Source organism: Diadema antillarum, unplaced genomic scaffold, assembly GCF_040938485.1.
Source record: "Diadema antillarum isolate AM-2024a unplaced genomic scaffold, OU_Dant_1.0 seq00001142_RagTag, whole genome shotgun sequence".
NCBI lineage: Eukaryota > Metazoa > Echinodermata > Echinoidea > Diadematoida > Diadematidae > Diadema > Diadema antillarum.
Window position 1 is genome coordinate 143532 of NW_027271954.1, and position 13859 is coordinate 157390.

General features: G+C 39.4%; 1 protein-coding gene across 1 annotated transcript in view; it reads left to right on the plus strand.

Moving 5' to 3' along the window:
* Positions 1 to 13859, plus strand: part of LOC139744156 (uncharacterized) — a 103520-nt gene that overhangs the window by 69164 nt on the left and 20497 nt on the right. The window contains exon 6 of the mRNA XM_071654610.1: positions 13712 to 13762. Within this exon, the coding sequence (XP_071510711.1) occupies positions 13712 to 13762 (51 nt within the window). The remainder of the gene's footprint in view (positions 1 to 13711; positions 13763 to 13859) is intronic.

The window sequence follows — 13859 nt, forward strand, 5'->3', positions numbered from 1 at the left end:
GTGGATTGATTGATAACTTTAAATAAAACCAAGTAGAGCATTACTGCAAAAATGAGACAAAATTCGAAGTCGCAGACGCAGACACTTTTGCAACCTTATTTGCTCTTTGTTCATATCGGCATATTATTATTACAATGCATAGTTGTACAGAGAGCATACTTAGCACATGTTTTTATCTTATGCTCACATAACAAACAGAAGATGTCAAAAGGTCAGCAAACTCAGTGTATAGATTCAATGTGACAAGGGACTTCTTCAGTATTTACTCAGAAATCAAATGTATGGGAGTAGTTTAGATCAATTTCCAAGGTCATATTCTTATTTCTCGGTGATATAACTACTGACGACTCAATCAATGTTTCATGTAATCATGACATTTTCATAATGTATATCTGAGAAGTTATGTTATATATACATTGTCCCAATACCAGGATTGTTTGTGTTTGCATCTGCAAATTCTGGTGCTACTTGGGTCATGTTCAAATATGTGAAATTTCTTCGTTTTGCATTAACGAGATAGGCAATGTAATGTAATCTTAGCAAATGTGGTAAATTGATAGGAGTATTTCAGGGCTGTTGGTATATCATTGTTGTCATCATTATCTTTCATATGGTTAAGATGCTTGTGGAAGTCAAGTATAAAGAATATGAGGATGAAGTGTACCATGATGTATTAAAGCAGAATCATAATGTTTAATATGCGATCTGTCTGAGTAGCAAGGTCCTTTGCAGTGATTTTCACATGCACTGAAAGAGAACTTTAGATAACTTGCAGCATATGAGGCAGTGCATGCCTTGCATCGACTGGAAAACTATGAATTTTTTAAGATTTGCAAAATTGAAACGCATGAGAAAGGTCTTGTCTTACGCTATTATGCATTGAATGCCAGTAGCAGTTTGCGAAAATTGCATGCCGCAGAAAGAGCTATCTGCTCCAATATGCAAAGAATATTTCTGGTTTTCGAGTAATTTAATATTCTCCAAAAGTGGCTCCAAACTGTACTTCAAAGCTGGCTTTGACATTAACCCTCATACTGTGCCCATATTTTCTAACTTAAAGTGGAGTGCCATCTGTGCGTATTTTCACATATTTTACATATACTTTCGTCAGTGTGTGGTCATTTGTTTATAAATGCTTATTGAGATAAGTGGATTGCATTGCATGTGCTAATGAATCACGTAATCCTAGGCACGCAAAGTTTACATGTTTGCCTGTGAATTAGTCTTTTGTTGGAGTCAACCAGCATTCCTTGGGAATAGTAAATCTTCAAATAAGTATTAACTGAAAGTGTCAATATCCCACTAGCATGGGCTGAAAACTCAGTGGGCTCATGAAGGGTAAATAAATGGTAGGAAAATGTGGATAAAAAACAGCAAAGGATCCTTTTCAGCCCAGTTGTGTATTCAGTCTGATTGCAGAACATTGATGACATAGACTTGTAAGTGGGTCTTTTTTTCCCTCTTGCAGTGGATTGGGGTCCAAGGTACACCTGTGTGCAAACAGCATTACCATGGCGATGCGATGTAATGTACAGCAGACACTTGATGTGTAGCCAAGACAGATTTTTCCCCCCTCCCATTCATGTTTCTTGTTGAGTTTCATCAAAGCAGGGAGGTGTTAGAGAAGAAGAAATAAGAATCTCTCCTTATTGCCGATGCTCTGTTCATTGGAGAGGTTGTGCACTGTATTGCAGGTGTTAATGAATTGTTTCGACAAAAGACAGCATTCATTTAAAAATATTTACTGTGCAGAGAACAGGATATGCAAACAAAAATTGGTGAAAAATTGTACTTCTTTTTAACTGTATACTGCTATTGAACATGCATACCAAGTGCTTGAACAAAGAGATATCACATTCAGGTACTTATAACCTGGTGAACAAAAGTATGAGCAATTGTGCATGTTAAAGGACAAGTTCACCTTCATAAACATAAGGATTGAGAGAATGTAGCAATATTAGTACGACACATCATTGAAAGTTTGAGGAAAATTGGACAATCCGTTCAAAAGTTATGAATTTTTGAAGTTTTTGTGCAGTAATCGCTGGATGAGAAGACTACTGCAGTGTGTGAATAACTTAGATGTCACATGCGTACAACAATATAAGGAAAATATAAAGAGAATTTCACAAAATTTCATCTTTTGCAAAAAGTACACATTCCCCGACTCGTTACCGACAAATGTTATGGGTAATATTATTCCCCCTGCCTTTAGAAAGAGTCAAGTCAAGAGCTCTTTTATTATGCGAAAAAAGTGAAAATATGTTGAATTTTCTTTACATTTTCTTTATACTGTTGTATGCATATGACTCACAAGCTGTAGTAGTCTCCTCATCCAGCGGTTCCGACACAAAAATTTTAAAAATTCATAACTTTTGCATCGATTGTCCAATTTTCCTCACACTTTCACTGATGTGTTCTACTAATATTGTTGCATTCTCTCAATCCTTATGTTTATGAAGGTGAACTTGTCCTTTAAAGGTGGTTCAAGTTTAACATTTTATGAGCTACTGATAATCCTATTTTTCAGTCCTGGGGTATTGATTATACTAGAGGATTTGAATGAAAATTAAAAGGACTTGTTCTATTATTAAGCACATATAACCAACAACTTCCTTGGAGGATTTCAGCATATCGTCTGAAATACAGCTTAAAATTTTTAAAATCAAGAACTTCTTCTTTGGTCTCCATAAATGCAAACTCTATGAAAGAGTGGCTTGGCACATGGAACATCAAAGCCAGTGAAATGCTTTAAAAGAGCATTCAATTGTCATGCTTGATGACTACAAATTGGGAAGAGATTCCACTCCTTCTCAAACACCTCCCTGGTTACATCAAAGGTGCCCTAATTGCCACTTATTGTGATTGGTTTATTAATCAGTGTCTCCGGGGATTGATCCCTATAGATGCAAGCAGCTCTCCAGGCCTCATGCTTATAAAAGAAAATGGACCAGCATGAGCCCCATCACGATGTCATACCAGGGCCCTGTTTTATGAAGAGTTGTAATTGATTATATAGTTGATTTCTATCATAAGTCTTAGGCTGCATTTATCTAAAAAAAATTTGTGGCAGAATCACGATCCTAAACGCGTTTGAGGCATTTTCAGGGGTTAGATAAACGCAACCATGTTTTCAAACGCATTTAGAAACGCTGTTTTGAAACGCCTTTCAAAGGGCGTTTTAAAACACGTTTGAGACCACGATCCCCGTTCTGTGAGTAGATAAACGCAATGTCGTTTTGAAACGCGTGTATATCTCAAGATCAAATCCCAGCTGTTTCTGGTTGTGCTCTCTACCCATTATTTGTGTGTGGCTGATGAGGCACGTTTGGTGGTATGCAGTTGACCTTTACTTCCCGGGTCAAATGGCGCAACGCAGCTGCACTGTGACACCACTCAAATCGCGATTGTATGATGGTTAGATAAACGCAGCACCCTGAGAATCGCGTTTCAAACCACGTTTGCAAACACCGTTCCAAACGTGTTTTGAAACATGATTCTCTCGCTCAAGGTAGATAAACGCAGCCTATGTCAGCCTGTGTGGTAAGGAAATTGAGAATCGAATTTATCTTTTGATAAAATGGGGCCCTGGGCCCTGTTTTATGAAGAGTTATGATTTATTATATCGTTGATTTCTATCATAAGTCTATGGCACCCTGTGTGGTATAAGGAAATTTATAATTGATTATATTGATTATATATATTATTATTGATAAAACGGGACCCAGAGACACTAAAATGTATGGGTAGAAATTTCTACCATAAAATGTGCCATACCAGCTTCACCTGACAACAAGAAAGCTAACTTGAAGCTTGCTTGAGGTTGCCTGACTTAGCAGCAGGTCATTAATGCCAAGTGCATCACAAGTATTGAAATGCATTGAGTACAATGGACTCCCATTATAATGAAGTTCTTCGGACCGGCAGTTTTCCTTCATTATGTCAAAATTTTGTTATAGCCGAACTGTAAAGTCTGCAAAGAGAGATATATACATGATAATTTTGGGACCTGAATTTTCACTTCTTTGAAATGAGAATTTTGTTACAACCATGTTCGTCATAACAGGAGTTCGCTGGATGTACAGGCGCATAGGATAGCTTGTTATTGGGTCTTGAGAGTAAAGATATGATTTTAAACACTTGGGAACTGGTTTCTTTTGGGCAATGAAACTCATTTTGTTGTAGATTGAGAAAACATGTTGTATGCAATTTTTGAGTGGTGCGACCATGTCTTTCCTGTAAGGACCTCTAAGCAGAGTTTTAGCCAAAAGACACCTAAGCAGATTTTAGAATTGAAGTGAAACAAGTTGGTTCACTTAGATATGAAACAGGAAGGATATATATCTTTCTTATGTTTTGTGGCAATTTTGCTTTTTTAGTTTATACATATTTCTGTGGAGCTTTGCAATAGTAAATCTACAGGCGGTAGACCTCCAATGACAGTTGCCCTCATTTGATTGGCAGGGGCATGATATGTCATTGTACTTTCAAAGATATGATTATGACTAAATAACTGCATTATATCAGCACATTCATGTACGGCCTGTTTAGCTTGCAAATGAGGCTGTACTCCGTAATTGCTCATCTTCAGAAAATGGTGGTGGGGGGTATGAGTTATTGAATGTTAGTGGACATGCTAAAAGGGGTATCTCTTTGGGCTGGAGACTAGTTGGTGACCTTGTGGGGACCCAAGTCTCCCTGGTCAGTGTGATATGTCTCTGCCACATCTGCTGGAATGTAGCCGAGTCTCCGGGGAGTTGCCAAAGAATCAAACATATTCAGGGTTGTTGGTTTTTTTTCAGAGACTCTTTCCATTCGCTAGCTGGTCGCTGAGACATCTTTGCGACATCTCTATGAGGTTTCCTTTTAGTCACAGCCAAGCCGGCGAGACTAATTTTACAAGGTCTCTGAGAGGTCTCTGGCTGCGTTCTTGCGAAACTAGAATTGCGTTTCTAAACGTGTTTGCGTTGCGTTCATGGGATTTTTCCATTTAAATGCGTTTCAAAACGCCAATCTGAAACGCGGAAAAAAGGGTGTTTTGAATCATGATTCTGCCAGAATCACAATCGCAGAAACCGCATGAACGCAACCATAATTTCAATCATGATTCTGGACGTCATTGTGCGCTGTGCGCATGCGTGTCTCACGAAGTATCCCACAGCTTCTGGTTCTGTTCGCGCGCTTGTGTACGTCTTATGAATTGTGTGTTTCGGTACCATACCTGCACTAGTTTGTTTACATCAATACCATACACCGATTCTATGCTAGTATCTAGCTGTTTATTATGATAATACATGTAATTACTCTCCGATTGAGTTGATAATATAATGGCTGCAGCTGTGCACTCTACCAAGGGAAACAATTGGACAGACGAAGAATTAAGATTATTCCTCAACTGTGGACAGAGCCTGAATGCCACAGCTTATTGGAAGGTATTCACCGAAATAAAAACGTAAAGGCCTACAATAAACTGAGTGATCCGTTGGCATAAAGATTTAACAGGTCAGGCTCGAGTTGCAGAGACAGGGTAAAACTGCGCAGTGTGCTTCACAATGGCAAAGGATGAGCTGAGCCAGAATTAGCGTTGCGAAAGCCCGCATGAACGCTCTTCCGCAGAGACCATGATTTGAAACGCCGTTTTGAATCATGATTCATGTTTGTGATTCTGGCTACGAAATCCGCATGAACGCGCTCTCTGTGACTTTGTGCAGAGATTCATTGGCAACCTACTGCAGTGGCGAATTGGGGGGGGGAGGGGGAGGGGGAGGGGGAGGGGGAGGGGGAGGGGGAGGAGGAGGTGTAGGAGATGGGTAAGAAGTACTTTTCGTACTTCTGTGTGTTAAGACTCCAGGAGAATGTCACCCCTGTCCCCAGGAAATTTGTCGCATTTGGGGACAGGGCCCCGTTGCAAGAAAGTTGCAATCAATTGCAAATAATTGCTACAGTACGCGCAATAAGAAACGCCTCCGTCAATTTCGTTTTCCAACGAAAGTTCGTTATCGATCGAGTAGCAACGAAATTTGGACGAAATTTGGACGAAATTTCGTTATCGATCCAGTAGCAACGATTCTGACGCTTTGTGGACGCATTTCACGCACGACCGCCCGCTCAATTTCGTTCGGCAAATGCGTTGCTCGTTCGGAAAATGCGTGTTCGGAGCTCGGCAGTTTCGTCCAAATTTCGTTAAAAGCGTCCGTGATCCAAGGCGCACATGGAATACAGTACACACGTGTGTGTGTAGTGGCCACATCCACAGCCGCTAGCCGGCAAGAATCACTGCAAGATTAGACTCAACAAGTACTACTCATTAGGTAGTAGCACAGCGGTCGGGAATGAGAACAGTAGACAGGCGTGGAATTCACCTGATTCACATAATACTATTAAGAATGGTAACATGTATACATACATCGATGCCGTTTTCATTGAAGCAATTTGTAAAAGTTTTAGTTTCCCTTACCCTAGCTGTAAGTACGGCACCGTTAGCAGATTATTCACTGCATTTGTAAGTCACCTGATACATCACATGTTGGTATGCGGGCTGCATGTAACCAGGGAATGTGCACGTGTGGGAAAGGCGAGTGCGCCGTATGTGCGTCGCAATTGCCATGGCATGGCTCGCTCGGCTGAACGAAACAGAGATGTACGATACATGACAAGACCCAGTATAAGGCCTACTAATTGTTCACGTGTTGTTGTTGTTTTTTTTACAAGCAGAAAATAAACAACTGTTGATCATGAAATAGACTAAATTACCAATCAGAGATCATTCGGGTTCATAGTATTTAAGAGAAATCACGCAATTTTGGCGAGGGTGAACCCACAGGAACCCACAGGAACCTTATCGTAGAATGCCGACCAAAAAGAAAATGGTTTCACTAAAATTGCGTGTACGTAAAATCCATTTGAGTATAGAAAGAAAATTAACCCCCAAAAAGAGGAAAAAAGAAATTAGAAGGATTTGTTCGCCGTTATTTGGTCATTAAATATATTTTCTTTCTTCAGCAATTGCGCGTTACATTGCCCGTTTTTTTATTGAATCAGGGCCCTGTTGCATAAAACCCTTACCGCTGGACTTACCGCTCCTTTCTATGCGGTAAGTCTTAAATCAGCGGTAAATTTTATAATCATTGATGCTGACGGTAGTTACTATTGAAATTCAATGGTAAGTTTTATGCAACGGGCCCCAGAAAAGCAAAAAAAAAAATAATATTCAAAACAAGACAATAAGTTTAATTCTTAGTTTGATATCGTTTATTTCTTTATTGGACAGAGAGATAATTCAGACGGTACGTGGAATTTTCAAAGCGACTAATTCAGACTGATTCTTAGTTTGACTTGGCTCTTTCTTTCTTTCTTTTTTTATTTTATTTTTTTTTGGGGGGGGGGTTTGAGGTTCATGTTCGTTGTACCCATGCACCCATAAGGTTCATTAGGACGAAAATGAAACATTCAGATACACGCGACTTCCCTACACGAAAAATAGATGTTCGTAAATGTGATAGTCAAATTATGATTCATAATTCGAAAATGCACGAATGTCTGTGATTGGATAGGTGCGTTATTGTCGGATTAGCAAACCTTCGGAGTACTGTAGTATCGAGCCTGTTGTATTCAAGGATAAACGAACTTTTGAAATAATGAATTTTATATTCAGAGTAAGACAATAAGTTTAATTCTTATATACCTGTAGTTTGACATCGTTTATTTCCTAGTTGTGAAGCGGGAAGCGAGAGATAATTCTGAAAAGAAGTATATATACAGTCATGCAGACGGAACGTGAAATATTCAAAGCAGCTATGAGATTAAATCTTAAGTTGTTTATTTGTTTGTTTGATTGCTTGTTTGTTGTTATGCTCAAGCGTTGGTGTAATTATATATACTTTTTTTTTTTGGGGGGGGAGGCATTTTTGTAGTACCCAATGCACGTAAAGTTCGCTGATGCGAAAGTGATAAAATGTTCCGTAACACGCAAATTCCCTACACCTTGTAGATGTTCGTACCTAGTGTGAAAATAAAATGTATTACTATTATTTTGTTTCCCCCATTGTTCGATGGGTATAGCAAACCTTCGGAGTGTCAATCCTTTCGTTTTCGGATAAACGAACTTCCTTAACTCACAACACCATGTTTCAGAGTAACAAACTAGTCATTATTTTATTCGGGCATTGGGAATAGTTCAGGAATAAAATATAGAAGGGAGGAAAATCTTTAAGGCAAGAATTACGATGGATTCTTAGTTTGAAATCATTTATTCATTTCCGTGGTGTTCATTATTCCGAAAAAAAGAAAACGGGTGCGCTATTCCGATGGTTACGGCGTTATTTCGAATCCGAAACACGCATATTCCTTGTGCCTATCCATGTTTGTTGATTCGAAAATGTAATCAGGCTGCGGGTAATTGCTATAGGGGGCCATATATTGTTTTATTTCTGTCTATTGTTATATTATTATTATCATTATCATCATCATCATTATTATTATTATTATTATTATCATTATTTTTATTATTATTATTATTATCGTCTTTAACATTATTAACCAATGTTTTGATTAACGAGCATTTTGTGGGCTGTTTTTGTTTTGTTTTGTTTTGTTTTTGTTTTTGTTTTTTTTTGGGGGGGGGGCATTGCCCGATTAGCAAACCTTCGGAGTGTCAATCCTTTTGTTTTCGGACGAACGAACTTCCTTACCTCAGAAGAAGAAATCAGTGTAACAAACTAGTCATTATTTTATTCGGGCATTGGGAATAGTTCAGGAAAGAAATATAGAAGGGAGGAATCCAAAACACGCATATTCCGTGTGCTTATACGTCATGTTTATTGATATGCTGCGGCTAAGGGCCTATTGGAGGTCGTTATACCTTTCGTTTGGTGTACGATTTCTTTCGTTTCATATCACTTTATTTGTTCCTTTCATATTCTGAAATATTTAAAGGTAATCTTTCAATTGCCTCGCACTGTGTATATATACATGCATTTTCGTAACGGCGATTTCGCGCTTTGCTGCAGTATTTCGAAGGGTGTTTGATGCCAGCCGCTTCGGTGTGCTCTGTGGTAATGTTTATGTGGTTGTCAGGGAGGTTGTTGATACTTTGTCTGTTGACATTTATTTTCGTACAGGCATGGGCGGATCCAGGAATTCTGTACAGGAGGGGGGAGGGGCGCAACTAATATTTCTGGTGCCACTTCCGGGTTTCCCTTCTATTTTTTTTTCCACGATAAATAAAGGGGGCGTGCGCCTCATGCGCCCCCTCTGGATCTGCCACTGCTACGTGTTTATCTCGAGTGATGGTGATCGTGTTTCTAAATGTTTATAAAAAAAGGACAAAATTATCCGAGTGATGCCTGATGATAGTGCAAGTGATGATAATCAACGATGCTGATGTAAAAGACGGCTTGCTGTGGATGCTGAGCGTACGTGCCCTTCGTTTATTTAAATAAGTTTTCCCTCTTTTACTCTTCTTTCCCCTCCCAAGAATGATAAAAAAAGAAAATACCTACACCTCACAATAAAAGGAACCACGTGTGAACAACCATCGTTAAGTTCAATCGAAATGTTCATTATTAGCAAAGAATAAGGGGAAAACACGAGTGACGGAAAATGATAGAAGCGACGAGATTGTCTTCTTGTGTATAATGCGGTCTCTTGGGATTGGAAAAACCCCACCCTCTCCCTTTGTGGAAATTTCCACAAAACCAGGTGCGTGCCAGACCCCAGGTGCCAGACGAAAGAATGCGCGCATTTGGTGTAGTATATCGATCGAAGAACTCGCGGGTGAGTTGAGTTAAAGGAATCATTGCAAAGATGTTCTGATGTTCTGGTTCCCGAACTGTAAAAAGGAATTGATTAATCACTCAAAAATGCAATCACAGATTTATATGAAAAGTCTCATATGCCTAGACAAATTCACTGAGATGTCCTATGTGATGCAGCCACCACCCGATTAAACGGTAAAATCATGACAATAAAATTTCACGCTCATCAAAACTGCCTATTACTTTTCATATGAATTTTGGTTATCAACACTCGTTCGTGGATTTGTTTGTTTGCATGTTTTGTGTGTATTATTCCTCGATCCTGAAAGACGTAATAATTATTCGCATCGAACGTAAACTGTTTACCGTAACTAAGCCTATGGCGCATTCGATCCATTCAACTTGCAGTAACCTTTAAGGCAGTACAACTGTAAGTAGCACATGGTGCATTCTTTTGAACCACGTGTTTCGCATATCGGCACATCCAAACACATTAGCGATCGTCCTTATGGCAAACTTTCCGATTACAGTCAGGGGAGAAGAAATCGTAATACTGTACATGTACTTACGAAAGTGATTATGCTTAAGATCAAATAAAATGAAGAAGTTTGAAAACAACTTGGCAACACTCAATCAAGTTTTGCATTCTCTCACACAAAAGCTCTCTTGAGAAAATGAAAGCATTCCCTCTCCCCTGCTAGATAATGGAAGTTTTCATTACTAGCCCAGCAAGTTTTGGGAGTGTAAGTTTTCGATCATAGCAGAATCTTCGTCAGAAGCAAAATGGCAAATAGGCAGAAAAAGCAACCACACACATGTAAAGCGACTTCACACAACAAGAACAGTCAGGAACAGGCAAGGGACAAGGAACAAAGAAAACAAAAGGAGAGGGTAGGATGTCAGGGGCAAGGAGCCCAACAGGTAAAGGGAGGGGGATTAGAGCAGGAGGATGGACAGACAAAAGGCAGGGGAAGGTTAGTAATGGTCGTGAGGGCCAGGGGGCAACCATTGAAGGAAAAGGATGAATATGGAGGCAACAGCAAACAAGATAAGGAACAACAGAGAGACAAAGAAAGGTAAAGAGTGAAATAGCAACAGCAAAGGGGGGGGGGGTGAGCAAACAGCAAGCCCTAGAAAGGATCTGTACAAGTACCAAGAGGAGGCAACAAAATGAAAGTTAGAGTCAATCAACAAATGCAATTAACCATATCAAAGTATGGTAATATTAATACAGCAATGATGATGATATTGACAAAACAAATTAGAATAATCATTAAAGCACATAAAAAAAGGGGGGACACAAAGTCCATGGTAGAGAAAATGTATACTTGCAAAGCAAGTATCAATAGGCAAATTAAATACGTTTCAAAGAGCTGGTTCATATGAAATCACCTTTGATTTATGATTTTACAAACAAGAATTTTCATCGCTTACTTATTTCTTTTATTACTTTAGTAATGTCATGATATTTCATGATGGTATGTGTTCTGTCTTTACATGGCAAGATAGGGGTTTTTTTTCCATCCAGGGTCAAAAGAAGAAAGTGATAGAAAGATAACTGAAAGGATAGAATGGAACACCTACTCAGCAGGCAACACTAAAACAGCCCCCAGGGCCAGGCCATGTCGTCAGTGTCACTCTCGTCTTAGATCATTACAGGCCTACATTGTACATGTATAGGCTACTCGTTTCGTACTCGTCATCGCCAACGTCATGATGGTCGGTCACACGAAATAAATTGCATCATCATAAGAGCTCTTATATCAACACCACTAGATAGTGTAGATTCATTATCATTATCACTATCATTCCAGTCGATCTCATCCACCGCGAAACCCTCAAAATCCTCAAAATCATCGTGGTTAATACTCTCACAAAACACATCTGTAAACGATTCAGACATCGCAGACCTAGCTACACATCTTGCACACAAAAATGAAATGGAGGTGGAAAACTACGATGAATACACAAAAAATATCGACGATGGCATTTTACCGTAGCAGAAAATACACAGAGTATCTTGCACCGGAAAAAAAAAAATGGATGTGGAAAACTACGATGAGGAAAACTAGGGTGAAAACCCGATGCGTGAAGACGAACGATGAAGACACTTTACGGTAAATGTACTTACACGGAAACAAACGAGTGGGTACGATATTCTCGCACACACGAAGATAATCGACACATCGTTCAATCGAAAAACTCAACAAACACTCAGAACAAAAACTCACCCCAAATTGTGGCAAACACGGTAATCACTTAATGAAAATGAGAAAAAATACTCTCTAAAGTATGATTGTACTCTGAAAAGAAAGGGATACAATGATACGAAAGCAAAAGAGAGAAAATGAGAGAAATGGACGGGAAACCTAGAGAACTTCGACGAAAGAAGAGCTAGCAATTCGCGATTAGAGCTAACTTTCCTGTGTGTGTGTGATCGCGTGTAAAGGGTTGAAAGCGTTGAAAGCGCTGAAAGCGTTGAAAGCGTCCACAGCTTCGGAAAAGCGTTCGGGGATTTCGTTGAATTCGTTGAATTCGTCCAAAATCCGTCCATGAAGTCTGGACGCAAAAAGCGTTGAAAACGTCCCCGACGAAATCAACAACGAAAAAAGCGTTGGGACGAAATTTGGACGCACTTTCGTCGGGCGTTTTCTATTGCGCGTACTGTAATTTTGAAACAGCCATTCTGATTGGCTCAGGGTCTACCCTATTAAGAAGACATGCATGCAACAATGATTTTGATTGGCCAGTGACAATCAGTTGCAAGTTGCGTTTAAACAGCAACGGGGCCCAGATCTGAAAGGGGTAGTGCCCCCCCCCCCCCCCCCCCCCGTGTTCAACATCATGTGTACGTTCATATTGAGAGTGCGTAATGGTGATGGTGACCCATCCACATGGTGACCAGTAAACCATTCGAGTGTGAATTGCAAGTTCAAGGAGGTGAACTTCAATCTTGAGGAAGTGCATAACCACAGTTTGAGGAGGGAGAGAGGGATGTGAACAAATGATCGGTCTGTGGATGTGTTTATGCTCAATTTGCGAAGGCAGAATCAGCGTTTTGAAACGCTGCTGATTCAAAACACCATTTATGGGAGAACTTTTATGCTCACTTTCTTCGAGCTTGGAAAGAGCATTTGTGATTGCTTCATTGGCCTCAACAGAGGCGGGTCAAATTGGGGCGCATGCTTTTTCTAATGTTCTAGCCCGAGTGTGTGCATAGTTCACGTTTCGACTGGTTGCGTGTTTTAATAGCATGACTAAAATACGATATCATTTCGATTATTAGTCAGAATCGCTGAATGTAAACGCACCTTTTTGTGCATTTTGAAACAGCATTTTGAAACTGAGTTTATATCAAAATTAGTAAGGATGCAGCTGCGCTTTGTATAAAACTTAGCAAGAACGCAACTGTGTCTTGCACTAATCACATTTCATAATGCTGATTATGGCCATGTAAAAGGGAAGTATGAACACAACCTTACACAGATAGTCACAGATCTTTCCAGTCTGTCTCTGGAACTTAAATCAGATGTGAATGCAGGGTCCATACATGGATGCCACCTACAAATGTACATGTCTCTTACGCGGTCAATGTGAAATACATGCAGTACACCAAATTTCATGTCAGTGCGAATACACAAATGATATAGTCAGCTTTTGTTGATGTATTGTCTCTTTTAAACTTATTGAAATGTCAGTTGAATTGTTGAGCAATTAAAATAGGCAATAATCCTTTCATGAAGTACAGTACTTCTGACACAGTTACTTTGAGGAAAATTAAAATTTACACATTGATTTTGAGCATTCCTGTCATACCATCACAGCACTCATATACAGTACTTCGACCATGCTAGTTATTAATCAGTGAGTTTTCTGCAAATTTTATTTTGAAGAGTGATTCTCTAGTAGCATGCTTTTGATATGTTTGCCTCTCTCTCTCTTTTTCTTCCTTTCAGCATGCACGCCAGCACGTTCATGGGACCAATATTGTCAACAATCGAAAGAAGGCAAGTGTTTGTCCAAATTTGAAAGGACATTAATTACGATGATAATATAATGATTTCATAATTCATGTTTGTGTTAATATGTTTTTCAGAGAAAGGA